At 53.3% G+C, this 26886-nt stretch overlaps 9 protein-coding genes across 9 annotated transcripts; 7 read left to right on the plus strand and 2 right to left on the minus strand.

Moving 5' to 3' along the window:
• Positions 1-3660: 3660 nt before the first annotated feature.
• Positions 3661-6327, minus strand: CWC22 (pre-mRNA-splicing factor cwc22; the record flags this gene model as incomplete). The annotated part of the gene is made up of 1 exon (XM_064836616.1): positions 3661-6327. One exon carries the CDS (start codon positions 6325-6327, stop codon positions 3661-3663), a length of 2667 nt encoding a protein of 888 aa, XP_064696007.1.
• Positions 6328-6548: 221 nt separating this feature from the next.
• LTS14_003915 (uncharacterized protein) lies at positions 6549-7127 on the plus strand (the record flags this gene model as incomplete). Its single annotated transcript, XM_064836617.1, has 1 exon — positions 6549-7127. The coding sequence occupies one exon, from the start codon at positions 6549-6551 to the stop codon at positions 7125-7127; it is 579 nt and encodes a 192-aa protein (XP_064696008.1).
• Positions 7128-7609: 482 nt separating this feature from the next.
• LTS14_003916 (uncharacterized protein) lies at positions 7610-8365 on the plus strand (the record flags this gene model as incomplete). Its single annotated transcript, XM_064836618.1, has 1 exon — positions 7610-8365. The coding sequence occupies one exon, from the start codon at positions 7610-7612 to the stop codon at positions 8363-8365; it is 756 nt and encodes a 251-aa protein (XP_064696009.1).
• Positions 8366-10022: 1657 nt separating this feature from the next.
• On the plus strand, positions 10023-10976 carry LTS14_003917 (uncharacterized protein; the record flags this gene model as incomplete). The annotated part of the gene is made up of 2 exons (XM_064836619.1): positions 10023-10337; positions 10389-10976. The coding sequence occupies 2 exons, from the start codon at positions 10023-10025 to the stop codon at positions 10974-10976; spliced, it is 903 nt and encodes a 300-aa protein (XP_064696010.1).
• A 1410-nt stretch (positions 10977-12386) lies between these two features.
• Positions 12387-15134, plus strand: LTS14_003918 (uncharacterized protein; the record flags this gene model as incomplete). Its single annotated transcript, XM_064836620.1, has 4 exons — positions 12387-13882; positions 13944-14510; positions 14567-14944; positions 14996-15134. 4 exons carry the CDS (start codon positions 12387-12389, stop codon positions 15132-15134), a joined length of 2580 nt encoding a protein of 859 aa, XP_064696011.1.
• Positions 15135-15145: 11 nt separating this feature from the next.
• On the minus strand, positions 15146-16670 carry LTS14_003919 (uncharacterized protein; the record flags this gene model as incomplete). The annotated part of the gene is made up of 3 exons (XM_064836621.1): positions 15146-15619; positions 15681-16443; positions 16498-16670. 3 exons carry the CDS (start codon positions 16668-16670, stop codon positions 15146-15148), a joined length of 1410 nt encoding a protein of 469 aa, XP_064696012.1.
• A 1505-nt stretch (positions 16671-18175) lies between these two features.
• Positions 18176-19546, plus strand: LTS14_003920 (uncharacterized protein; the record flags this gene model as incomplete). Its single annotated transcript, XM_064836622.1, has 1 exon — positions 18176-19546. One exon carries the CDS (start codon positions 18176-18178, stop codon positions 19544-19546), a length of 1371 nt encoding a protein of 456 aa, XP_064696013.1.
• Positions 19547-21435: 1889 nt separating this feature from the next.
• Positions 21436-23106, plus strand: LTS14_003921 (uncharacterized protein; the record flags this gene model as incomplete). The annotated part of the gene is made up of 1 exon (XM_064836623.1): positions 21436-23106. One exon carries the CDS (start codon positions 21436-21438, stop codon positions 23104-23106), a length of 1671 nt encoding a protein of 556 aa, XP_064696014.1.
• A 761-nt stretch (positions 23107-23867) lies between these two features.
• Positions 23868-26417, plus strand: LTS14_003922 (uncharacterized protein; the record flags this gene model as incomplete). The annotated part of the gene is made up of 1 exon (XM_064836624.1): positions 23868-26417. One exon carries the CDS (start codon positions 23868-23870, stop codon positions 26415-26417), a length of 2550 nt encoding a protein of 849 aa, XP_064696015.1.
• Between the last annotated feature and the right edge of the window lie 469 nt (positions 26418-26886).

Here is a 26886-nt window from a genome sequence, read left to right on the forward strand (position 1 = left end):
GACAGGGTTGTAGGGGAGGGATTTTAGGTAGGGCGTGGCTTGGGGGTTTGTGTTTCGTCTCTCTGCGAATCGCAATAAGCTTTCGGTCTTGCGGTGTCTCGCGTGGCAGCCACGCTGGAAAGGTTTGTAGCAGTGGTTTTACTGGGAGCTTACACAGACGAGGTGCTTCCTCCTTCCACAAAGGCCCTGTCTGACACGCTGTGCTCACGAGGCGCTGTTCTGGTCTTTGCAATGTTTAGTCGTGCGATGGATCTGATGGTGGAAAGACAGTGTGTGCTTCCTCGTCCCGGTTTCACGTGCTTCTTAGCGTGACACAAGGTAACGGCGTCTCACGCACTGTGCACAACGTTGCAGTCGATGGAATTGCACCGCGGTCTGTTCGCAGGATGGATTACGTCGGGACAAAGCCTATTCGTCCTGTAGGTGGGCAGCAGGTCGATCTCAGGAAGTATATATCGTAGGGTGGTATGGGGATCTGCGACGCCTTAGCTCATTTCTCCGTAGTCACCAGATGCGTGCTGGAGGTACAAATCCTGCCACCAGTAGTCGATCGAGTCTCGAGTCTTGGTCGCCGAGAAGCCGATGCGTGGGGAGGTGGAGTTTTGTGCAAGTGAAAGCCGATCACCTCTTGAAAGCGGCAGTCAACAGCCTAGCGTGGAATGTGAAACGAAGTACGAGTCGTGCACACACAAAACACTATACCGTGGAAGATGTATGGCAAGTCAAGCCTTCTGCACCACCACATGCGTGGGGAGCTCGAGATACATGTGATGATGAGGGAGCAATCGACTTGTCTAGCTCGCTAGTTTCTTCTTCCTATCGGCATCGGCAGTGTGACCACGTTGCTGACTAGAATTGTGCTTCCCCTTGCTGCATCGCAAGTAGGCTAAAGCAGCTGCCCAACGAATCATTATCTCGACCATTCTTCTCCAGCACGTGTAATGCACGCCACTGCAACGTGAGATGACACGACCGCCTTCCACGAGAAGGTATCATCTCATCCCCAACATCTGCTAGTTCTTCTGCAGATTCTGGGTGCACATGGTGTACACACTACTTGAATGGTTTGCTGGGACAATAGCATGATACCCACGTTCCACCTCATTCGCCGAGGCTCCTGGAACAAAATGTAGTCTGGTCTGTGGGAATATGGTAGGAACAGCGATATAAGTTTCACAGGGCCAGTGGCGTCGCCTTTTTACCTACCCTCAACCACCACATCCACAGTCAGACAGTGCCAGTGGAAGATTTCCTTTGCGAGATGATGTGACGGAGCTCAAGAGGCAGGTGGAGCAGAACAGACGCCATGCCATCTTGGACGGCAACCTTGCAGATATCTGCATTGGGCGCGTGTGCTAGCAGACATCTTTGACGGGCAGCATGTTTTTGTTAGTTGCATCCAGCATACGGCCTGTTGAGCTCTTGATCACTGGATGGCAGGATATTAAGGAATGAGCTTCTGGACGGACTTCGTAGGTTCTGACGCCCTAGCTACAGGATATCAGAAGCTAGCTGGGCGCCTGCGAGGCCAGGAATTCTCTTCCCTCAGTCTATCGCTCTCTTCATCTCCTCCCTCACAACCCACATCCAGATCTCCAGCAAGCACATTCGCCTCCCGATCAACTAAAGCAGCTTCCACCACGTCCCTGAGCGCAGCCTCAAGTGCACCCACCCGCTCCAGCAACTTCTGCTTCCTCGCTCGGATGTCACTCGGCCCTCTGACCCTCCTATCCTTGGACTCAGCTATGGAACGCGCTCGTGTGACAACCACTAGATGCCATACCTCAAGCATAAGCACATCGCCACAGATTCTTGCATTCCCCAGATGCTGAAGGAACTTCTCAATCTCGGCCGAGCTGAATCTATCAGCCAAGCGTAAGGGCATGACACAGATTAACATTTGCAGAAGCTGCTTCAGAACGAAGAAGTATCGTATCCAAGCATCGAGCAGTCTTACCGCGTGCTGCTGCTGAACCTCGTGAAGGATATCAGACGTCAGTTCGTCGAGTGGTTGAATTCCTCACCAGTGAACGAAAGCTTCAGTAGCTGGTCAGAATCCTGAACTTCTAGGTGTCGAATAGGCTCTACGAGAAACCCCAACACTCGATGCGGCGGTAAATGCTGCGGCTTGATTGCGTCCCACCCCGAAGGTGGTGTTGCAGTATCGATGCCGACTTCCGGGTACGCAGAGCATGACCGATCGTGAGTCGCTTGACCAAGGCAAACAGCACAGTCTGGGCCTCGCAGATGGCACTTTCGTGATTGAGCGCCTGCACGCGGATGCGTAAGTGCTTCACATGGCACAAAGTCTTGAGGATCTGGGTCGAAGGAATCTGCTTGCAAGATACCGCCATGCCCTGAATCTTCACAGTCCCACGAGCATGTAGGTCTCGATCCAGCGCTCAAGAGACGGTGATTTGGAAAGTGTCAGCACCGTAGTATGCTTCTGCGGTTTCATCGTGTACTTGTCGGCATGCTTGTAGTAGTGAGAAGAAGTCCTTACAGCGTGCGCTGTGCGTCTTTGGCGCTATGATATGTCGAGCAGGAAAGATGTGCTCGTAGATCACGTAGCGGAGCTCCAGGGGCAGACTCAGTAGAGGGCAGGCCATTGTGGACGAAAATCTCAATCTGACTGGGAAAGCGAGGATGCTCAATCAAAGGGCTTGTTCGGAATCTGTAACAGGTCTTGATCTACGCAAACAACTAAACGGCCTGCTGCGCATGTGTCTGACCACGCTTGCTGGTTCATGTGTGTCCTGCTTTCGACCATTCACTCCCGTGTCTGTCGATTCTAAAGCGACGTTACTGTGGCTGGAGAGAAGCCAATGTGACCAAACTCCTGAATCACTTGAGGTGGGCAACTGCAATCCCCATGGCAAATGCTCTCAAAGCAGAGGTGATCTTGTCCCCTAACAAGGCAAATCATGAGCGAACACAGCCAGCCCAAACAGCCAAGCCGCGACCAGGACCACAATCGGGCCCAGACCAGTCGATTCACCGAGAAGCGTATAGCGCATCGCTGCAGACTGCAAAGTAGAAAGCGAGGCCGAAGCTGAAGGCGTAGCAGTGGTCCTCGAGAACGAATTTGGACCCGTACAATCTCCAGTGCATACATCCGTCGAAGTAACATCGATCTTGAGGATGCCGCCGGAGCCACTGCTACCGTCGGTAACATTAGGGTAGCGAATTGGGATCCGGCCACAAGTCTTGCACTTGCTTTTCGGCAGTGTAAGCATACTGTAGAGGAGATCCCGAGCGTGGGCAAGAGTGATATTGTCGGCCGTGTTGTAGCCATCGTCGCCTGTGCCTTCGGTGAACATTCATATGCCTTGTGGGGCACTTGTTGCTAGACAATTGGAATTGCAGCGTGGGTCCATTTGTGACGCACTCACTGTACAAGAAACGTCTGCCCAGAGCAAGTGCTTGCTTTAACAATCCTAAAGGAAGTGTCGACGGCGATGGCAGTCAAGACATGAATGCTCAGGCTGCACGACTGTTCCCCCAGTTGATTGCGCACTGGGTTCAGACGGTTCAGCTACATCCTGTGGAAGCAAGTGGGAAGAACGGCAGGTTTCCTTCTATTCTCACATTTGAGCCCCTCCTCGGTTCGCCTCCACCCACTATGACCCGGTTTCGTCCCATCTCGATCTACCAACAGCCTCACATAAAATCACTAGCCCTGGCCCTTCCTCCTGCGCCTCCGCCGCCCATCAATCCCCGTCTACTCGGATGAATATGACTCAAATCCTCACTCTCATCCTTCTTCGCCTCCACCTCAGCCTTGGCCTCCACTTGTCTCCGCGGTGGCGATCTCGACCTTTCGGGCGAACTAGAATTCTTCCTCCGCTTCCTTGCCGGGCCGTCGTCGCGCGTAGCTGGCGTATTTCGTGGCGGAGGCGAGCGTGATCGAGATAGTGAGCGGGAGTCGTAGGAACTGGCAGAGTATGAGCGACCTCGTTTTCGGGGCAGAGGCGAGCGGGAGTCTGTTGTGGCACGGCCTCGTGTCTGGGTAGGAGAGCGTGAGGCCGATAATGCGCGAGCTTTGCCGTTCGTCGGTCGTCTTAGTGGTGGTGAGCGTGAGATGGAAGAGTACCTTTTCTGGCGAGGCGGAGACCGAGAATCATCACGATCCTGTGTCCCACGCTTCGGTGGTGGTGATCTCGAATCGTAGCTCGCACTCCTGGCACTGCGTCTCGGTGGCGATCGTGATCGCGAATCGTAGCTCGCACTCCTGTCGCGTCTCGGTGGTGTCCTGCTAAGACTCCGGCCCCTCGCCTCTCTCCCTGGCGGTGACCGACTACGAGAAGCATCTCTGCTCGAGTAGCTGCTGTAGCTACTATAGCTCGACACGCTCTCACTTCGCTCCCTACTGCTAGGCGTAGGACTGCGTGCCGGTGGCAAAGCAACAGGTGCTGGCTTCGGCATGTTCTTGAGCCACTCACGCATACCCTCTGTAAGCTGACCCATCCCAATAGCCGTGAAGAAGTTGATGCTGAAGCGAGTGTTCTTCGGGTTGTCTGTCGGGAACATGCCGGCGAGTGCAGGCTGAAGTTCGTCTGCTCTAAGTCGATCGGTGAGCTTCTTCATACCTACACCTTGCGCAAGATCTTCGATTAGAATCTTGATGAAGATACGGGAGGAGGATGTGGTGTCCTCTTCGTTGAGCTTGACGACCTGTAGTACTTCCCAGCTGAGTGCGTCGCTAGCTAAGAGGTGTCCAAAGAACTGCGCAATGATACGCAGACGATTTGTTTCGTACCGGTGGATGGTCTCGTAGTACTTGGTGAACATCTGCTCAAATAGATCCTTCCACATGCGATTGAGCTTTGAGAAGCGCTCGCCGATTAGGCCAAAGAATTTGTTGTAAGTTCGTTCCTGCGAGCAGCACTCGATGATCATGCTCGGGAGCTCTTCCTCCTTGCCGGCAGGTAGGTTGATGCGCATGAGTTTATGACATGCTTCCTCAAACCCTCCAGAGGACATGATTGTGAGATAGATCGATCTTCGCAAGTTCACGAGATCAGTATTCGACTGGTCCTTGATCTCCACGGCCTTCTCCTTCTCATCCTCTTCCTCATCGCTGCTCTCATCCTCTGCATCCTCGTCGTCCTCGTCCTCGTCCTCACTACCAGACGCTTCACCCAATATTTCAGCCCTGAGCTTGAGGTACGCCTCTTCGTTCGCCTCGTACTCGGTGTCAAATTTGAAGACATTCAGCCCATCCTCCGTCGTCATCTGATTATCCAGCCCGGGTCGGTGTGTGATCTGATCCTCCTCTTCCACTAGATCTAACTCCTCCCTCACAGCCAAGTGATCCTTGTACTTGTCTTTGCGAATCTGGAACAAAACCTCGATCATGTACTGCACCCTCTTATCGATGTCTGCCTCGTGCAGAATGCTTCGGAACTGATCATACACCGCCAGTGCAATCTGACTGTTCATCTCCTCAATATGCTGTCCCACCTCCTTCATAAGTCCGACCGCAATCTCCACACCATCATCTGTAGGTTTGTGCAGGAGTAGAAGCAGGATCTGCGCCGCGAGCATCTCATGCGCAACCTGCTGATTTATCAAGTGTGCGATAAATGCTGTAGCAGAACCGCACACACTCTTGTCATTCCTCTTGAAAGCCTTTCGAAACTGGATGATCAGGCGATTGATAAGCAGCTCGCCCACCTGTGGCAGCTTCGTATTCACGATCGCCACCATAGCAGCCAAGATGGGTGTGAAGGGTAAGCTGGTAGCCTGTGCCTTCATGATGCTCCTGCAGAATAGGCCTCGACCACGAACCAAGTTCTGGTTGAACAGTTCTGGCACGATGTCCTTGATGTTGCTGACGTTCACTTTGTTGATAAGACCGTTGATGCTCTTCTTGAGCGCCTCCCAAGCCATCCTCTGGTACTCCTTCGAGGTCTTATCGGTGATTTGCGCCTGGAGAGCCTTCAGTCGGGCCGGAGGGATATAGGTACCGCCCGAACGCATATTGAGCAATTTGTCGTACTCTACTTTGGCCGCAGCCTGCTTCTCAGCATCCGTGAGTGGTTTGGCGGGTTCCACGTCGTCGCGCTGTCGCATTTCGAGTTGGCGTGCTCGTTCCATGGCTCGTGAGCGGTCGACATCACGCGGCAGAGGACCATTTCGAGGAGGTGGTGGTGGCGAGCGAGAGTATGATCTCCGTCGCAGCGCTGGAGCATCACGGCGTGGTGAAGGTGAGCGGGATGTGGATGGTCGTTTGCGTGCTGAACTCCCAGAGACTTCTGCTGGTAACGTAGCATCACCAGGCTCAGGCGACGGCAGCCTCACAGCCGATTGCATGACTTGCGCCATGTTGATATGGTGGTGGTAGAGCGAACAGGTTATGAAGTAAGTCAAGGACGATAAAAAAGTGTCTCGTGATGCGGCAGCGTCGTGTTAGCCTGAGTCATGCAAACCCCTCAGCCACATCAGAAACGCCACCCTTCACTTTTCGCAGTCGCAACTCCAGAAATACTGCCACGTTGTGTAGGAAGACATCACTGATGCGTACAGCGATACGCTCCATGAGCAAGATGAACAGACCGCGAAACCATCAACTTCGGCCACCTCGTACGAATGACGACCGTCCCGCACGAGCACCACGACCACGACCACAAGGGCCGAGCGGCAATGTGCCGAATATCCAGCAGGTCATCCCTGGAGCAGGCGTCTCGATAGTTCTCAAGGCAGATCAGCCTACTGGCCGCGAAGTCCAAGGTGTCGTTCAAGACCTGCTTACCCGTGGCAATCATCCGCGAGGCATCAAAGTGCGGCTACAGGATGGGAGGGTGGGTAGAGTGCAGCGTATGGCCGCAGCTGGTACAGCACCATCTACGACTGACGTTCCACCTGCTGGTACTACTTCTCAGCAGCCTGCTGCTCGTACCAACAGGATCCTCAGGATGGAGACCGATGTTAGGTTGTATGAGGAAGAATTTCCTTCTGCACCTCCTGCTCGTTCTTTCGCAGATTACTTTCCTGCTGAGCTGAGCACTCCTACAGCTCCAATACCAGAGAATGTCTCTTCAGCCACTGCCAAGTGTCCAATCTGCGGCACATTTGAGGGCGATGAGATTGCTGTCAGTAGGCACGTAGAAGAACACTTGACATGAGAATTGTCGGTGTATCCGAGATTGGTACAACCACGGAGGAACAATGTGCCCTTACCATTCCATGATGCCTCTGGTCTCATATGTTGATGGAATAGTCTGTTCTGACAAGCAAGGGGTCCGGGCTGTGCCACACCTGCGCATACCAGGCTTGCACAACATATAAGTAGAATGCTTTCCACCTCTGAGCGACGGCAGAATCTTTAGCGGACAGTAAGCATGGACGCGATAACAATCAACGGCGTGCCACTGGACCCCGCCACGATGGACCCGATGGCCTTAGCTACGATGACCATAGATCCCTTCACCACACCAACCAACATCTCTGCGCCCCTCCCGGTAGCGACAGTAACATCAGTACCACCTTTACAACACCATTACAAGAATGGGCTGAGCTCATGTACAACATCGTTGGTGGCATCGGTCGGATTCTAGCATTCTATCTTCTTCCCGAGATCGTATGGTTGGCCTTCCTGTTTACTCTCATGGCATTATTGCTGCGCTGTCTTCTCTCCAGCCAGTCGTGGAGCGAGCACTTCGATATCTCGGATAAGGCATGCGAGGAGAGGCAGTTTCAGGACCTTCTCAGGAAGAGGAGGAAGAGGAAGAAGGAGAACAATGCTTCGATTGAGGCGAACGACGATTTGGTGCCTGTAATAGACACCTCGGCCAGCGAGAGCGATAGGGAGGGATCCGACCTGCACGACAAGCCAAATACCACGCCAGCCCGGGACGACGAACTCTCGAGCCTCGCAGAGCCTGCGATCAAGGAGCCATCCTCTCCGAAGCATAAGTCAGTCACACGTCTCACGTGGCTGGTCTCCTTCCTGTATGCGGCCAGACATCTCGCCCTCACCTTGCTCCTTCACAACGTCACAATCTGGAATAACTCCAACCTGAATGTCGCATCCAGCAGCGCGCTGGCTACCACACTATTCGTGATGGGGACGGTGGCTTTGCTCCCGCTCGCTTTGGTCTATAGGTGTGTACGGGCTGTGCGGAAATACAGAGCGAAGGTAGCGTGTAATGAGGCGGCACCGGAATTGGGTGCGATGGAATTGGTAGGAGAGACAACCGGGGAGGTTCACGAGGGGCGTTGTCAGGTAGTCAATGTGTGTTTCTCGTCGAGTGCTAGGTGTCAAGGAGGTGTTGCAGATGTAGGTTTATCTCGTAGTGCACTGCTTGATCAAGGCATGAATATCTGGCCTGGCTATTCCTGTGGTCATTTGCAGAGAGTGTAAGCGGAGTGAGCTCGCCACTGCTCTCCTTGGCAGCCGTCGCAAGCTGGAGGGGGTGTTTCCCCTCAGGGCTAGTCGCAGCAATAGCAAGGGTATCGGACGCTGGTCTCGCAGGCAAATACGTACCACAAGACATCTGATGATCGTTCAACACTATACTGAGCATGTGACCTGTTTTGGGAGGTTGACCTTAAAGCTGTCAAGGTCAAGGCTCCTGATATCCCCTCGTAACTAAGTACAAGCGCATGTCCGTCCATCAAAATCCCGCCGGCTGAAAGAGAGGCAGACTGCGATTGCCATATTGTCTAGGTAAGCATAACGGACAATCTAAGCAAAATCGCCGATGGTCTCCAATGTCGTGCATGACTAGCCTCAATATAATGCGGGAGTGGCTTTATTGGCTGCTTCTCAGCTGGACAGCTTGGCGAGATCTCCTCCATCTAGTGGACCAACGAGATGCCATCTCGATATTGCTGTAAGCCTGTACTTGAGGATGCGGACTGGGCTCTGGATGCTCGAGAGTTGTGTTCGGAGATTCCAGTGTCATTGGACTTTCAAGCAGAGGTGGGCTGAGATTTGAGGAATAATTTTGCACGAATCACTGTTCTATATCGGATCTGTAGCTTCTGTAGGCCGAAGCCTCACCCGGATCGAAGGTTCTTCTTCCCTTGGCGCAAGCCGCCATCTTCTTGTGACGGGAAGACCATCCTCGCAACCTGGAAATAGTCTTTGACGCTTCAAGATGAAGCTTCCTACTCTTCCGTAGCATGAACGCGAACCAAGCCGTACCGACAGCATGAACGTGTTGGTCAGCCGCCATGTCGGTCGACGAATACCGCAATCTCCAATTCCCAGAGCTGCAGGCATTCTTTGATGGTGTGCAAGCCACCGCCCCTCTCAACCACACCACATTCAGCCATACACGCGGCCAAGATTCTGCGCTAGTAAAATCGATAATAATGAAGGCACGGATACCCGTTCTGGCTATAGCGAAAGTAGGCACATGCACATGCACATGTTGACTTCTTGACTTCTCGCACACCGGCTCATATATGGAGCTGATCGCGCATCCTCCGTTCTTATCTTTACTTGCGAAAGTCCCAACCATCGACGTACCAAAATACCAAGACATCCAGGAGATCAGCACTCGGCCCGTTGCTGCCGCCACCACGCAAGGGATACTTGTGGACAAACGTTCTAGAATCTGGTGATCGACACACATTTCTGCGACCTGGCAACAAGGCGTCCACGACTTGAGATCATTGCCACTGCAACGACTGTCACTGCGTTGTGGCAGTCGACGCCCACTAGACGCAGCGCAACCTGTCATGCAACGGCTGCACTTCTATTGACACGAGATGCGATGACACCCGGGCGGCGCTCGTTCTCGTCATGCAGCTTAGCGTACCCCCCTCCCGCGGATGTTGTGTTGCGTGAAGAAGAACAGCAACCTGGTTGGAGTTCGTCGTGCAGACCATCGTGTAACCCTTCCAGACCTCATTGTGGCAAGTGGCGTCGGGCCTGTGGAGGGCATCATCAGAAGCATGCCGGAACCCGTTCCTGGATGACATTCCAAGGTCTACTCTATGCCTTCATCATCAGTATCTTCTGCTGCTGTCGAGCTGTTGATGCGAGTATCTTGGAAAACGATGTACAGTACATGGCGGATTGGAGTGAGCTTGTCTACGATCGAAGCGAAGCGCCGCCCGCACCTATGATCTTACACAAGCGAGCACAAGCGACCAGCACGTTACCACCAAGCATAACGGAAGCATCTTCCACTTTCGGTGGTTCGACGGCTTCGTCCGCAACAGGAATCAGTACTGCGTCGCCGACTTCACAGGACGTTCTACCCACCACGTTCGACTCTAGTATAGGGAACAACTTCACCTCACCCAGTTGTCCGGCATTCTTCCAAAGCTTTTTGACCGACGACACTTTCAAGCAGTGCTCGCCACTTTCTTTACTTCTTCAGGTATGGCAACGAAATTCCTGACTGCATTTCAAGGACTAATTCATGTTGCAGACATCCAACGGTTTCTTCACCGCCGAGACTTCTCCCGTTCGACTAGCTCAGACACTCGATGCAAGCTGCAGCGTCAACTATACAATGTGTGCCTCCGTCATGGCATCGCTCGCACAGAGCATTCAATTGACTTCACACTGCGGGCGCGATCTCCAGATGCAGAACCCAACGGTCATGCAAGCATATAATGGGCTTCTGGCCTATCAACCAGTATTCCACGCGGGTTGCTTGACAGATTCTGACGGGAACTACTGCTTCGCCAACGCTGTGCAAAACAAGACCGCACCAACTAGCAGCTACATCTACTACCTCCCTCTTGGTGTGCAGCTCCCTGCAGGCACCAGTCCGGCGTGCAATACGTGCCTCCAGCAGACTATGACCATCTTCGGCAACGCCGCAGGCAACAAGAGCCTGCCGCTGAGTATGGACTATACTCCTGCTGCTCAACAAATCGACATTCAGTGTGGCCCACAATTCGTCGTAGCCTCTGTGGCTCACACTTCTTCTGCTGGCACGCTGTCCTTTGGCCCCTCTATTGGTGTGGCAATGATGGCTTTGGTTGGATTGGCAATCAGTACATTGGCATAGATGTTCCAAGTGCTGGAACTCTATCGCGCGAGCTTCTAGGTTTAGAGGCTTGCTTTAGCGAAGGCGTTCTGGTAGATCAACACGATTTGATTGGGTTCTTGTTTGTACAAAGTCGCCGCATATGGTCGATAATAGTCGCAGCTCTCACAAAACATTAGCTTGAGCTTCCTCCTTCCTCCTTCCTCGAAATCTTCATGATCCACAGCATAGGGAGAATCTAAAATGTCGATCATGCTTCGGCCCCGAATCTGACGAACATTGAGTTTGAGGCGCGAGCTTGACCACATTATTGAGTTCTCCTTCAACAATGCTTTGTGAGCACAGCCTATCAACATGTTGCGACCTAGCTCGGCTCGCATTCGTTAGCAACATACCTATGAAGTATAGAAGGATACATGAATGTGCTCTTGCGATTTAATCTACGACTGCAAAGACGCACCGGAGCACATAAAACGATGAAACATTTATGCTGGATCTAATGCAAACCTTCTTTCTGCGCACGTTCCGAACCTCAGCTTGGCTCGCTGCGACAAGGAGGAACCCAACAGTTCTTACGACGTAACAACATGGAGAACGAGGCAGAACGTAGGGAATCTCCCACGATGGAATCGTCCACGGGCGGTCCTGCGAAGGATGACATGGCCGGGCCATCCGAGCAGCCTGCACTGCCGAAGCAGCCCTCTAAGATCAAACAGCTCTGGACGAAGATAGGACTGGATCGAATGACTTTGTTGCTTATGCTCAAAGGCTCGCTACCTCCAACTATTGCTATAGCTATGTACCAGTCGACTGCCGTGGCGAACGAGTACTCAACACTCGGTTACCTCGTCGCTATCACGAGCATTCTTGGATTCGCTATCATGCCTCGTGGAATGTTTATACAAGTAGGTGACGATTCCAGGCATAGCCCGCTGAAAGCGTCGTCGCCGTCGTCGTCAAACACAGGTGGAGAAGCACACTGAGACGCACAATGCCACCCTTGGTGACGAGACCAAGCTGACTTCCATTTGCATTCAGACCATGTCACTTAACATCGTGGCCGTTTGTTTCGCAGCTGCAATGAATCTGCTAGCTCTATATACTGTTACACAAGCAAGATTTCACACCACAATTCCTTATGGTAAGCTTCCCATTTCACTTCACCCCCTAGGCACGTTGGTTGACTTTGAACTCTTTAGGCAAGCCACTTCAGGGCTACAACTCCTCCGCTAGCGCAGTATGTGCCGTCTGGCTATGCTTCCAACTCTACCTGATAAATTATGTGCGTGCTTCGCGCCCACAGTTTCAGTTTCCAGCTATGTCAGTATAAGAACACGAGGTCCCTCTCATGACCTATACTGATAATCGGGCTATAGTATTTACTCGATCTTCGTCAACGTCTCTTTGACATACGGCACCCAGTTTCCGACCATGACATCCGCGATCAGCTTCATGCAGCGATTGTTAGGGGCATTCTTATCTGGTTTCGCAATCGCCACCGCAGTCAGTCTGTTCATCATACCAGTCAGCTCGCGGACTGTCGTCTTCAAGGAGGTGACTGGGTATCTGATGTGTTTGACCGGCTCGCTAAAGGCACAGGCTGCCTATATGCAGAGCATGGAGACGATCGACCCTGTCGAGGCGCAGAAGCAGAAAGAAGAGAAGAGTATCAACGAAAAAGACAAGCACCGCCATGGAAAGACGAAGTCTGAACCACCAACCAATCCGCTGTCGACACCAGCGTCACTGAAGCTTAAGGAGCTGCTAGGTAAGACGATAGAACTCCATACCAAACTCCACGGCGACATCACACCTGCGAAAAGAGAGTTCGCATTTGGTAAACTTGAATCACATGATCTCACGGAACTCTGGAAATTGTCGAAAGCTTTCTTCGTGCCGTGCATAGGCCTGAGCGCCAGTATGGACCTCATACAGCGATTTGCCATCGACTCCGACTTGGGTCATAAGGGCAGCAGCCCCCAAGACCAGGAAAAGAAGGACCATCATCTCGAGAATATCCACTTTGTCATGAAACAACTTCACCAGCCATTCGCACACATGACAGCAGAAGTCGATGGCGCCGTACAGCACGTGCTTATTACACTGGAACTGATTAAACCTCCAAAGAAGAAAGCTGATGAGGAGAGCGGCGGGGACCAGATAGCACCTGGATCGCCGGGATTCGCGGAAGCCTACAAGCGTAAACTTGATGACTTTTATAATTCGAAGAAAGCGACGTTGGGAGAGTGGTGTAAGGCTCACAATATCCATGTACCAGAGGACTACTTCGAGACGACGTTTGTCAGGCCAGACAGCTTCAAAGCCAAAGACGAGCAGAAACGCGAACAATATCAACGGCAGCTCTTTTTCATCCTCTATCTGGAGTATCTGTTATGGCGAGCTGGTGGAGCTGCGTTGGAGATCGTGCTATGGGCCGACAGACGTAAGGCAGAAGGAGCTCTGAAGCGCAACAAACTCATCTTCCCTGGCTCTCGAACACTGTACAAGTGGTTGGTTTCTGTCTTTGGACGAGAGGACCTGAGCAACGATGGTCACTACATGGCCGAAGCAGACTCGGGAGGGTCAGAAGCCATCTTTCTTGGCCAGGACTTCGGTCGTAGGAAGGATCCTGAGCACCTTCCGCCACGTAATACTCTCGAACGTGTCGGGGATACCATCAGGAAGATACCCCAATTCTTTCGCAGTGATGCATCGGCATTCGGCTTTCGTGTCGTCTGTGCTACCATGACTATCGCGATCATTTGCTACCTCGAAGCCACTCAAGCTTTCTTCTTGCAGCAGCGTCTCTTGTGGGCTATGATCATGGTGGCGATCTCCATGTCGCGGACTGCCGGTCAAAGCACCTTCAATTTTGTACTTCGGGTACTGGGTACAGCCATTGCGATGATTGGTGCCTACATTATCTGGTAAGTCGCGATGCCATCTCCACAAATCGGCAGCACTGCTATACTAACAAGATCCCGCCAGGTATATCGTTGATGGCAAGCCCGCTGGAGTTATTGTCTTCTTATGGCTATGGATCTTCCTTGCCTTCTACTTCGTTCTCAAGTTTCCCAAGCTGCTCGTGGTTGCCTTGCTCAGCTTGGTAACTGCGGTGCTGATCATCGGCTACGAGTTGCAGGTGAAGAAGATTGGTGTGCAGGCCTCTATTTCCAACGGCCAGCCCGCATACGCGACATACTTGCTCGCACCATACCGCTTAGCTACGGTGGCGGGCGGGCTAGGAGTTGCTTTCATCTGGACGATCTTCCCATACCCGGTCTCTGAAACAACAGAGTTGCGCAAAGATCTTGGTGCTTCGCTTTACTTGCTTTCGAACTTCTACTCCATCGTCCACGAAACGGTCCGCGCTCGTGTCACGGGAGCTGATGGCAACTCCAAGACCAAAGGCTCACATGCTTACAACCTGGAGAAGGCTCGCGATGCAGTGTTTTCGAAGTCTGTCTTGTTGCTCAACAACCTCAACATGAATGCGCAGTTCTCGAAATTTCAGCTTCGGGTTGGTGGCCGTTTCCCTCGAGAGGAGTATGATGGGTGAGCATGTACCTCCCTTGACACTTGTCGGAACAGTGCTAACAACCTTATCATAGCCTTATTGCCTGCTCGCAGCGTGTACTCCAGTACTCCGCGCTCATGAGCTATGCCTCCAATACCTTCTCAATTCACCGAGATGACTCGACCGAGCCTTCTCAATGGTCCAAAGACTTCAGGAAGATCGCATCGGGGATAAACCCGACGTCTCACCGCATTACCTCGCTTTTGGCCCTGCTTTCGTCTAGCATAACCTACGGACAACCTCTCCCACCGTATCTGGACATGCCGCAGCCATTTCAATTCATGAAGCAGCTGCATTCCCTCGATCCAGATCTGCTATCGGTGCGACATATTGCTGAACCAGAGTATAGTGCTTTTGCTGTACTACAGGTCTGTGCTCAGGCGGTGACTGAAGATATCGCGAAGCTTAAGAAGTAAGTCGTGGCCTCATGAGATAGGATGACCATTCACTGACGATGTCGCAGGCATGTCACAAATCTAGTTGGTGAGATTGACTTTACCTTCCATGCCGTGAACACAGGCCGAGAAAGTGGCGACTTGGCATCCACAGAGGATGACGAGGAGGAGAAGCAGTCCGGCGCAAAATCTCGACACTCCCAGTGACCATGATCCGTTTATCCGGCACTATCATTTACAGCCTTGGGCTTTCCAAAATAGCTTGTCAATGTATTCTTCTGTCCAGGGTCAATGCCGGGTTTCTTCTTTTTCGCTGGACTACTGTTGTCCTTCTGGATAGCTGACTTCTCACCGATCTTCATAAGTCGAATCAACTCCTCGAATTCTTCAACTTTGACGATGCCGCCTGAAGCTTGAACATGACCTCGGGCGAAGTCGTCGCCCAGGCGCCGCAGCAGTGGAATCTTTGCTTCAGCCCTCATATCTTGATCTTGATCGTCACCAATATCTTCTGTCAAGCTAGCATAATGTCGTAACTCGTCTATGATGGATATAGGCGGGTCACGACCTCTCGCGCATCGAGGTATACGGCATGAGAAGTTCACTTTGTTGGGCAGATAGCCTTCGTTCGCCACCATGACAATTCCTAGTGCTTTGCTGTTGAGGTGACCAGCCCAGCGTGTGGCAATGACCTGCGGAGTGACAACTTAGTCAGTGGTCATTCATAGAGGACCTGGGACGAGATCGACCTACCGGATGTACTTGCGCCTCGCTACGTATCCGGAAAACCGCGACCTTTCCGTCGGGCGAGAACTTTGGAGCAGTGTGAGTACAGCGTTCGACCTCATCATTGACTTCTGCTCTCGCAGCCAGTAGTCTCTTGTTCTTCAAGACAGAGGACGGCTCAGCAGTCTCGCATAATGCATCCCATGCTGACTGAACATCGTACGTCGCTGTACGCCGAGGTGCATTCACCAGAGACACGACGTCGTTCAGCACTTTCTTCGTGTACTTCTTCAAAGTGTCTCGCATGTCTGGGAAAGGTGACTCCCACTTGAGCGTGTTTCCGAGGTCGCCATGAGTGCCAACTATACATAGCCAGTCGCAGCGACTACGGACCTCAGGGTGTAGAGGCTTGCAGATCTCGTATGTGAGGAGAGCAGAAGTCGCGACTGGAGGCGAGAAGCATGCTGAGACATGAACTGACCCTTTCGGAAAATCTGCATCCGTAGCATGATGATGATCGATTACGAATGTCTTGGTGTTTTCGTCGTCAACCAGTGGTGGGCCAGATCGACTGCCATGATCGATGACGAATATGTAGGCAGGTTTTAGTTCCGACATCTTCTCCCGCTCTTCGTCACTGTGAATGGTGGTGCCCTTCTTGAGCAGATGAACACTGATTAGCTCAGCAGGCAAACCAAGAAGCATAAGCGTATGCCGCAGGATAGCTCCCGCAGACAGGCCGTCAGCATCTTTGTCCGGAGCAATGATGACTCGCTGCTGAGCCTTTGCACTATCGGCCTGTCAGTCCTGTGAGGGTTGCATTAATCAATACTGTGATCTTCACCATTCCTGGATCGTCTGCCGCACTCGTTCCATCTGTGAAGCTGGTGCTGGCCATTGTATACTCCCGTCCTCCTCACGAACACTCGGCGTCAGATGATATTCCGGAACTTCTGGTCGAGGCTTCTTTGCTGACTTTGGCCCGGTGCCAGCTGTGGGTGCTTCCTTTCGTTTCATCCTTGGACCTAGGTGGCAAAATGGTCTCCAGAGTAGACCATGGGTGTTTGCTGCCCTTGGTGCAGTATAGATACTAGAGCTTCCCGTGCAGAAGCGGCGCAGGAGTTTGATATTTGTCCGACTCGATAGTGGTAGATAGCTTCTCAGGCGCAGATGCATGCAGAGTAACCGCAGGCTCGTCGTCCCGCCTGCTAGGTGGAATCTCAAATCAATTCAGATCAGCTCCCTTTTAGCCTTCTTATCGACGCTGTGGTATCGTATTGGTGCTTTCGATTTTGTCTCTGCAACACGCAAGCGGAGATGATAAAGTGGCCAAGTGAGTGCAGATGCGCTCGCATTTTACGTCAGTATGTATGATCGAAGCACGGACCATACAGAAAGAGAATGGTAATGCCAATCTAGCTCACCCTCAGGATGGCTTGATCGTGAACTACGACCTACTCTGCGTTGAATTCGGTAACTCTCGGGAGCCGTGCTATCTAGCTCTACTATAGACATCGCAGCGTGACCAAGTCATCTCATCACAGTAGCTCTAGTCGAGTAAAAAGCACCAGTCCTGATCAGTCGTAGCGGTAGCTTTAGTTCAGCCTCAGGGCTGCTCCTCCTCCACACGATTTATCTGCTCACCTGCGGGCCTAGCCTTTTCTTCGTACGCCTAATCCGCCGGTCAAAACAAGCTCGATAGCAGATCGCTTCTGGTCGGTACGGTAGCTTTCTGTGTCAGCGGCTTTGGATTTGAGGCTCTGCTTCTCGCTTTCGACGGTTCTTCTGGACCTCTTCCACACCTACACTCGACACATTGACAGCCGACGCAGCCGCGCATCGCATCGCTTACCCGGGATCCCGCAGTCGTTGTGCTCAAGTGCACTCCACCACCTCCACGCTCTTGGACTCTGAACACGATCGGCAGCGGCTCAGCAAATGCGAGCTCGCGATCAGCGCGCATCCTCAATCTGTTCAGGTTGCGCCCACCTCGGATTTTTTCATATATTCTATAGCCCACGACAGTATACACCTGCCGCGGCCTGGTGGACTTCAACGCCGTACTGCTCTCTGACGCTTGCGTAACACCAGCGCCGGACTCCAGGCCGAGGCCTCATCTGAACGATTGAGTCTGCAGTGCCGTGCGGCTCTGGAAATGCTTCGGTAAGTGCAAAGCACCTTGTCACCGTGGATTATGCGCACAATGTTGCCATTTGGCGGCACAGCGATCTTCTTAGCATTTCATGCCTTTAGCGTATGGTGGTGGTGGCTGTCCGGGCTGGCACTTGTTGCATTATGCCCATGATCTCCTCTTACTTGAAAGACACTCGCGCCTGTTCATGCACTTCTATACTGACGGAGATAGGCGCGACGCAGTGGCGATAACCTCTGGCTAAGCTGACGAAGACTTTGACGGACTCATTCGTTTGCCAGGCACCCTCGGTGGCTCGATCTAATTCTCCAGTGGTGTGCGGGCAGGCGTTCCCACGACAGGCTGCGTGTGAACATCCAGGACTCTCTGGATGAGCTTTGTGCCCGAAGACGAACCGGTATTCAGCGAGGAGGGTCTGCAGGTAGTGAGAGTGAATTTTGGTGAGGAGTATATGTCCTCCGAGTCTCCAGTATCTGATACTCCCACCATCCGTCAGGAAGGCAATCGTGACATTCGTTATCAGGATCCCGGACGTGTCATTCTTATCTCCAACTTGGGCAGCAACCAGTTTGAACTCACTACCTATTGCCAAAACGACGAGTGCCCCACGGACATTGCTTCGGAGACATCTAGCGTGACCATCGGCTTCATGGACACTACTCAAGAAGTCGAAGCCCTTGTGAACAGAGTCGATGCGATCACTGCGAATTCAGCGCTGTCTCAACAAGAACGACAGAACAGTGCGCATGCTGTGCTCGCGGCAGAAGCTCTGCGGGCAAGTGCACCCTCGGATGAGCCAGATACAGAGGCGCTAGAGAATACTTTGCACGCACCTACAGCTGTGCGCGTGGATAGTGGCAACACAACGGCGCAAGTCGGAGATGTGAGCAAGTCCGCGCCCAGACCACGCTCGCCATTGCGGCTGCAGACTCCTGGCAATAGCTCTCAAACTGCGCCTGCGCTGCCAGAGAAGGACGACAGCATAGCAGCATCTCCGACGCTATGCAAACATGTCATCCATCCAGGCCAAGGCACACATGATACCTTGCCTGCTGTACAGGCAACGTCGCCTACCCAAGGACCCGAGTCAGCGACGTCTCCGATCACTACACTGCCTTCCATACATGAGCTCACTGGACAGCTTGGCTCGCTTGCGGAAGCTGCCGCTATCCATTCACCTCGACCGCCACCACCAGCTTCGCATCATCGAACGCATTCCTTTGCCTCGACAACGGTACATTCGCCCAGTGCGCCTTATCACGCCTTCACCAACAACATGCAGACTTCACCGGCTGCGCCATATGCCTACGCTGGCGCTGCTAGGTCTCCAACGAGCACAATCAGCGACATGACGCAGACAGTGTACGGCTCGCCAACGGCAGCACACTACTCGCCACGTGCGTATTTTGCGGGCCGCCGAAGCTCGGTAGGTGTCGCAGATGATCCAGCACCATACAGCATGCCGCCATCGTTGCCTTCTGCGTCTTCATCTGGAGAGAGCTATGGGCACGCGAGCTCAGGCACGGAGGGCTACAGCACTGCACACACGACACCGATCGACCCTGCTTCTATGCAAGATGGCGGCAACACGCGGACAATGCCGATTCATCTCCCTCCACCCAATGCCATGGCACATAATCCTGCCATGATGATGAGCTTCAAGTGCGATTATGTGGGTTGTACTGCGCAGTCGTTTCAGACACAGTACTTACTGAGGTATGTGTCTCTACTCAGCTCGTAGAGCTGGCAAACATTTCCTTCATCTCTAGAGTTCACCAGGCTGACTGTTATCATTAGCTCGCACAAGAACGTCCACAGCTCCACACGACCCTATTTTTGCAGCGTGCCTGAATGTCCTCGAAGCGATGGCGGCAAAGGCTTCAAGCGCAAGAACGAAATGATACGACATGGTCTGGTCCATAACAGCCCAGGCTACATCTGCCCATTCTGCGCAGATCGCGAGCACCGATATCCTCGGCCAGATAACCTTCAAAGGTCAGTGATCCTATGAGAAGTGTAATCTTGACGCAAGTGGCTAACGAGCGAACAAGACACGTTCGCGTACACCACATGGATAAAGACCAGAACGATCCCGATTTACGCGATGTGCTTGCGCAGCGCATTGAGGGCACTGGCAAGCAGCGCCGACGCAGAACGAACGCACACGGCTCTACGAGCTCATAACGACTCTATACTGTAGGTAAGCCATCCAGTTCGCTGAATGTTGACGGCTCGCTTACTGTTGCAGTTCAAGATACCCATGGCTAGCGAACGGGAGCGCCGCCACGATGTAGATGTGTTCTGCTATGCTGGGCGGAAGTCATGTCCTGGCGTTATACGGCGTTACCCGGGAACTGGCACTCATTGTGTAATACGAAAGGCACGTCAGAGGTGACGGCTTTGTTGTTGCGTCGAGCGGATAAGATCGCCACGGCGTTGGCGGTCGTCGAGTACGCCATGATTCCACATTACCGTCTTGTACGACCGATAACTTGCGCCGGCCATCACCTCATCGAAACTTACATGTGTCGTGAGGTGACCCGCACGTGAGACTTGACAACTTATTGGGCGTCTCAGTTCACAAAGGCCGAGACTCTCGTTCAAAAGCGTATGACAGGGTTCTCACGCCTGACACGAACCGGATCCTACCATCGCATGAGTTGATCATGAAGCTTACACGGCAAAATGATCGAGTGATTCTCGCATAGCTCTCATGCAAGAACTCTCAGCCTAGAAATGCCTCTCAGCTACTACCGAGACCAGCCCACATGCATAGCAGAGTCCATCGCTTCGCTTTACCGACGGAGCGAGTTCCTGAGCCAAAGCAGCGTGGTGTCAGGCCGTCAGCAGACCCTGCATCGTTGGCACTCGTGTGCATCATGTAGACAACTACCTCCGATTCGACGTGCCACGCTGGTGCGTGACTGTTGTCGGACCCGAAATGGATACGCAGCTGCGTGTCGGTGCGGAGCTGGAGATTCTTGGCTGAGGTGTGGCGTTTTCTAGGCCTGTCGTGGTGCGCGGTGCATGCGGTACATATTATTGTCTCTGGCTGATGAAAGATGGGTGAGATGCGTGGTGGGAGCTGGGACATTGTGTGGATGGCTTTTTGCATTTGAAGGAGGTCTCCCTGTCTTGATCATAGTTCTCGCCATCTACATTGTGTCTGTATCAGTTGTTTCGTTACTATCGGTAAATAATAATCTGGTTGGGGCTCCACGAGGGTTCGTCCGGATCTGCAGGCTGTTCCCCACCATTGGCCACGAGGCTACCAGGGGCCGGGGAGGTCTTGCAAGGGCTAGAATCGCGTATCAATTACTTGGTAGAGTGATCCGCTCTTGAGCAAGGTCTCGTGTGATCGAAGGCTTTGATATCAAGACACATCCACCTAGACGTCAGCAAAAGAGAGAAGCGGCCTATCAGTCTCGACGCACCGCAGCTTTGCCATTCACTCTTGCGAGAGTAGTGAATGAGAGCTGTTGATCTAATCAACCGGATCTGAGTGGAAGTGACAAATCTTGGCGACCAAGAGAGCACAAGAGCTGGTTCAGTAAAGGCGGAAGGGGCGGAAGCAGGTCATAAGATCAAGGTCAGGCGCGCTCTTGCGTGTCTCGTAAACAATTTACAGCAATGGCGATGTCGCCCTTCGCTCTCACAATTATGGGTATGGAACCAACACCACCCAGGAGAAGACTGGAAGATCAAGATACACAAGCAACACCCGGCCTAGAAGTCATGCCTCGCATGCGACAGTCTCGACGAGCTACGAGCCATTACAATTCTTTCCAAACCATATGTTCGAGCGCTCAGGACTCGCCGCCTTCGTATGCGATCGCGAGTCGGCAGAAGCAGGTCTCGCGGCGGCCGCAGGAAGGCAAGGAGATCTTGCCGAAGTATACTAGTACGGTCAACTATGAGGCGAAGATGCTGCTTATGCTGGAATCTATGAACCCATTACATGGAGTGTCCGAGAGCGATTGGCGAGAGGTGTATGTGGTGCTTCGAGGGACACTTTTCAGTGTGCATCGAGTCAAGGATGGCGGGCCTGGGAAGTTGCTGCGGAGCTACACTTTACAACACGCTGAAGTTGGGCTGGCGTCGGATACACAACATACACTATTAGTACCACAAAGTCGGCTAGCTCATCTCATCCCTGTATCAGCGAGACGAAAGGCATGGACCAAGGATCCGGATCTTTACAAGCCAGTGCGCCAGAGCATTCTACGACTTCGCATCGAAACAGACCAGATGCTCTTGGCGGACTCGAACGAGGAGGCCATTCACGATCTGATCAATGCGATCAGCGCAAGCATCGACATCTCCTTCTCCATCGACGAGCGCAACATCCCACGACAATGCACGGTTCCACGACGACGAAGACGGCAGCCGCAGCCCATGATCAGTGGCAATCTCACTGACCCTGCTTTGCTTGCGGAACAAGAACGGATCTTGCGAGATATGTATCCGGCATTTGCTCAAGAGATACCTGCGACCACCACCACCAATCGCCCAGAACTTGAACGCACCACGACTACAGACTCGACTGCGGAGCCTCTCGCCACACCGGTACGGGAGGAAGACGATCTCGATCTAGCAGTCATGCGCGAGGACTTTGCCAACCCGAACACTCCAGCCCCAACACAACCATCGGATACTTCTCGAAGACCTGGCATGTTCCGCCAAACAACCGCATCCTCCTTAGCCTCCACCTTCTCCACAGACATGGTCTACGCCACATCACCAAGTAACTTCACCGAAGCAGGGAAATGGCAGCCTCCTCACCCACGCACAGCAGCTCAGATCCAGCGATACACGCGACGGTGTATGCCCATCCTCCTCTCCGAAGCTGTCCGCGCAAGCGACGTCCTGATGTGCCATGGTCGACGCGTGAAGATCAACTGGCGGATGGAGATGCTGGAGGAATGGGAATTAAGTCCCCCATCTTACCGTTCCCACCACTTCGAAGTCACGACTGCTACTACCAGCGATATCGAGACTGCGCAGACTACCGACGGCCTCGAAATGCAGCGCACGACTTCGCACTCCTCGCGGACGCCTTCTGAGGCCGCTGCTAATGATTCGCCGCTTTCTTCCCGGTCCGCGCTCGAGAGGCCGGATGACCAGATCGAGGCGATTGATACTGGGCTTGCGAATTTGGAGATCGGGAAGGTGGTTTTGCGGGGGGAAAAGTCGCCGACGAGGGTTGGTGTGCAGGCTGTTTCTAATGATGGGGAGGAGAAGGGGACGCAGGCGAGACGGACCGGGTTCGAGGAGGTTCATGGGGTTGTATTTTGCTTTTGAGGAATGAGAAGAAGAGATGAATGGTCGTCCGGGTGGACGGGAAGTGTTTGCAAGTCCATGCCATCGTTATGGGTGTATATGGCGAGTGCAAAATATCCGACGTGTTATGGTTTCTGCGCCACGAGATCAATGCCATTATGATTGTCTAGCTAGATCCACAGTATAGCATCTACCACATATGCCTCTTCATGCAGCAAATACTGTACCATACTGTCATCGATTCCTGGTCTCAATATCACACACTCGTGACCGAACAAGGTAGCTGCCGTGTGATTGGCCGTGGTCATGCGTTCCTGGGCCGAGACCAAGGCAGGGATGCGTTGTAGTACGCATGCTCGAGCTGTATCGAGGTCTCGTCGTCGACTGTTTTACGTCGAGGTCTTCATTATCCCGATGAGTGATTGATTAATTATCTACAATGCGCCGACGCTGTTCGTCTGCTCCAAGCGAAGATAGACATTGTACCGAGATCTCGTGAAGCGTCAGCGGACAGGGATCTCCACTTCGTGGCCGGTGTCCCCACAGAGGGGTGCATCGTTAACGCTGATACCACTCTCCCAGTCCGAGCATCGACATCGACATCGACATCGGCATTGAGAGTGAACAGCGGTCGATAGTGGTTACTACGAGTTGAGGCTTGGAGATGTGCTGATTTTGTACGAGCCGTGTCGACATCAATAAGCAAGCTGCTCATCAACATCGAGGCACATATCTACACGCCAGCGTCATCCATGATATCAACCACACGATAGCTGGGCGCGATGAGTACGACGCACGACTTCGATTCGCGCACGATCAGAGGAAAGAAGGGTGCTGCAAGGGGACAGCCTCCATTCCATCCGGGCCCTTCTCAGCCCTCGACCTTCTTCCTCCGAAGCGAGAAGGACTTGGAGAAGGGTACACAGCGCGGACGGACAGCCTCACGAGGCACTATGGACAGTCAAGAGGAGAGCGTGAAGACGCCGCCAGGGAGCAGTATGGCCGATAGCAGTTTTGGTGTGGAGAGCTTGGCCGATACTATCAACTCGGCCTTCTCCTCCGAGCGGAGTAGCTCATCGAGGACGAACAGCGTAGAGTCAGCCGGGCCCGATACCGGTGGCGATGGCAATGTTTTCATAGGCCGCAAACGCAAAGCTGGCAATCCGGTTCATCCCAAGATCGTGGCGACAGGCCAGCGCATCATCTCTTCTGAATACCAGCCTTCCACCTCTGCCTCGCCAAGATCGCTACGATCCGCTGAATCACCCTTCCGATCGCGTTCACATCTTAGGAGAGGCTCAGAAGCATCGTCCATCAACCTCAACAGCCAGCCTCTTACCCCTTTGAAGATGAGCCCACAGCCCAACTCTGCTATGCCGAGCACGCCACGCTCAGCTTCGCCGAAATCATTCCGGCTGAGCGATGAAGAGTGTAGTGTTGCAGACGAAACGGGAAGTCAGGCCGTGCAGTCTTCAAGTGGTGACGATGATGAGGATGTAGAGCTTGAGATGAGTCATGAGAGCTCTATGCCGCAATTAGTCATGCCGAGTATAGCGATGCCAACGCGAAGACCATTCACGGAACGAGGCAGGCGGATGGGGAGGCTGAAAGTGATGGTTGTGGGATCGAATGGGACGGGGAAGACAAGCTTGATCCAGAGCTTCTGTCGGGTGTGCGAGGATATCGTGCATGTCGATCCAGTGGTACGAGGCTCGCTGGACAGCTCACGACGACAAGGTGAGAGTGTGGGAATCACCGAGACGCATGCTTCGACCCGAACATACCCTTCCTGGTGGACCGAGCTTGAGAGCAGACGATCCTCAGCACGGCGGAAGAGCTCAGGCGATGGTGTGCTGGAACGGAACTTGTGCTTTATTGACACGCCGGGACTGGATTATGAGGGTGCGGCTACGAACGTGCTGGAATATGTCAACAAGACGGTCGAGCGTACCATGAATTTGGACAGGATGCATGATAGCGAAGTGATTGATGTTTTGAGTGGAGATGGTGGTGTACAGATCGATGCGGCATTATGGCTCTTCGACAACTCCACCACGAGCAATCTAGACGCGCTTCTCCTCGAGGGCAAGCAGAAGTCGCTCTTTGAAGCACTGTGCAAATGCACCAATGTCGTACCACTGCTTGCGCGGGTAGACGAACTCGACACGGAGAGTGTTCAAGCTTGCAAGCAACGGATACAGACTACCATCCGGAGTCTTGGCGTCGAGACATACTCGTTCGCCACTCATGCGCAACCACAGCTCGAGTCAGGAAAAGCAACAAATACGCCAACATCCCCCTTCACCATCTCCTCCGCACTAAGCGACGACACCGAAACCCTCGACGCCAGCATCCTCATGTCCTCCCAATACCTCCCCCCTCTCGTCCCCAGCGAACTCGACCACCTCGTCACGAACCTCCTAACCCCAGACAACATAGCACGACTGCGCCACCTCTCCGCCACCAAAGTTCTGCTCTGGCATCAACAAGCTCGCCACGCCAACCAAGAACACCAACATCAACTTCAGAATCCACTCCACTCCTCCCTACAATTTGGCCATACCCTCCCCTCCGACATCCCAAGCAGCACTAGCGGCAGCCTCCTCCTCCTCCTCCAAGACGAGGACTCCAATAAACTCCCCCTGCCACCGCCTAGGAGCTCGACAAGTCACGACCGCTCCCCCTCTCCTTCACTATCAGACCGATCTTCAAATCTCCCCCTGACGGCCACAAGTACCTCCACCCGCGCTCTAGCCCAATATAACGAGCAGAACAATAACAACACCACCCTACCCTTCCGCCAAGTCCGCCTGGCGAAATGGGCGCAAGATCTGCAGCGGAGTCTCGACAATGAACGCAAACGCTACCGGGAGATCTATCTCGGTGGGAATCACAAGTCTTTGTTGTGGAAGGGTGATGGGGTCGCCGGTGCGGACGAGAGCTCAGACAATGAGAAGGCGCTCGTTTCGCACCATTACCAGCAGCAGCGAGTGGAGCAGCGCCCTGCTCGAGGGAGACTGGGAGGTGCTATAGCCGTTATTGATCCCCGGGATCCTTTGGGACTGTTGGCTTTGGGCCAGAGCATGCGACGACGAGGATGGTTTATGCTGCGGGTAGCGGGTTTGGGGGGTCTGGTCGGGGCGGGGATTTGGTGGGTTGTGAGGAATTGGGTCGAGGTGCAGGGGTGGTGGTACGGGGGGACGGTCATCAATGGGTTTGGGGTTGGGATTGCGCCGGTGCAGTGGGGAGTGGGGCTGGGACACGCGGATGATGGTGGAGTGGATTGGAGGGGGTTCTTTGGGGGGGGTGGAGGGTGGCGCGGGCTGATCTAGCTTGGTTGGTTGGTTGGGTTGGGAAGTGCGAGCTTAGTGGGCCCGACGGTCTTCCGGGCGAGGATTCCTGGGAATGAGGACGTTGGTCGGGATGACGGGCGGAATGTGATGCGAGATGGGGAAGTTGGGGAGGCATGATGAAGATGTCCCGTGATTGATTTCAGTGCTTTCTGGGTTTGGGGGAGTAGGTAGGGGTGGCGTTTGCATCTTTGCTGGCTTTTCCTCACAGCTTTGGACCTTGGATTGCGGGGGCTTGGTTCGTACTCCTATCTGCTCGCTTTCTTTGAGAGGTTGACCTCGATAAGACAAACCCCAATCAACTTCCTCAAAAAACATCTTAAGCATTCCCGCACCCGCACACCTTCCCAAGAGGTCGTTGATCCCTCCCCTTCCTTCCCCAAGAGGAAACGCCAACGCCGTGCCCCGAAATCCTTCATATACAATGCACATAATAACAACATCATCTCAC

This window comes from Recurvomyces mirabilis, assembly GCF_035927965.1.
Source record: "Recurvomyces mirabilis strain CCFEE 5264 chromosome Unknown scaffold_8, whole genome shotgun sequence".
In the NCBI taxonomy this organism is placed as follows: domain Eukaryota; kingdom Fungi; phylum Ascomycota; class Dothideomycetes; order Mycosphaerellales; family Teratosphaeriaceae; genus Recurvomyces; species Recurvomyces mirabilis.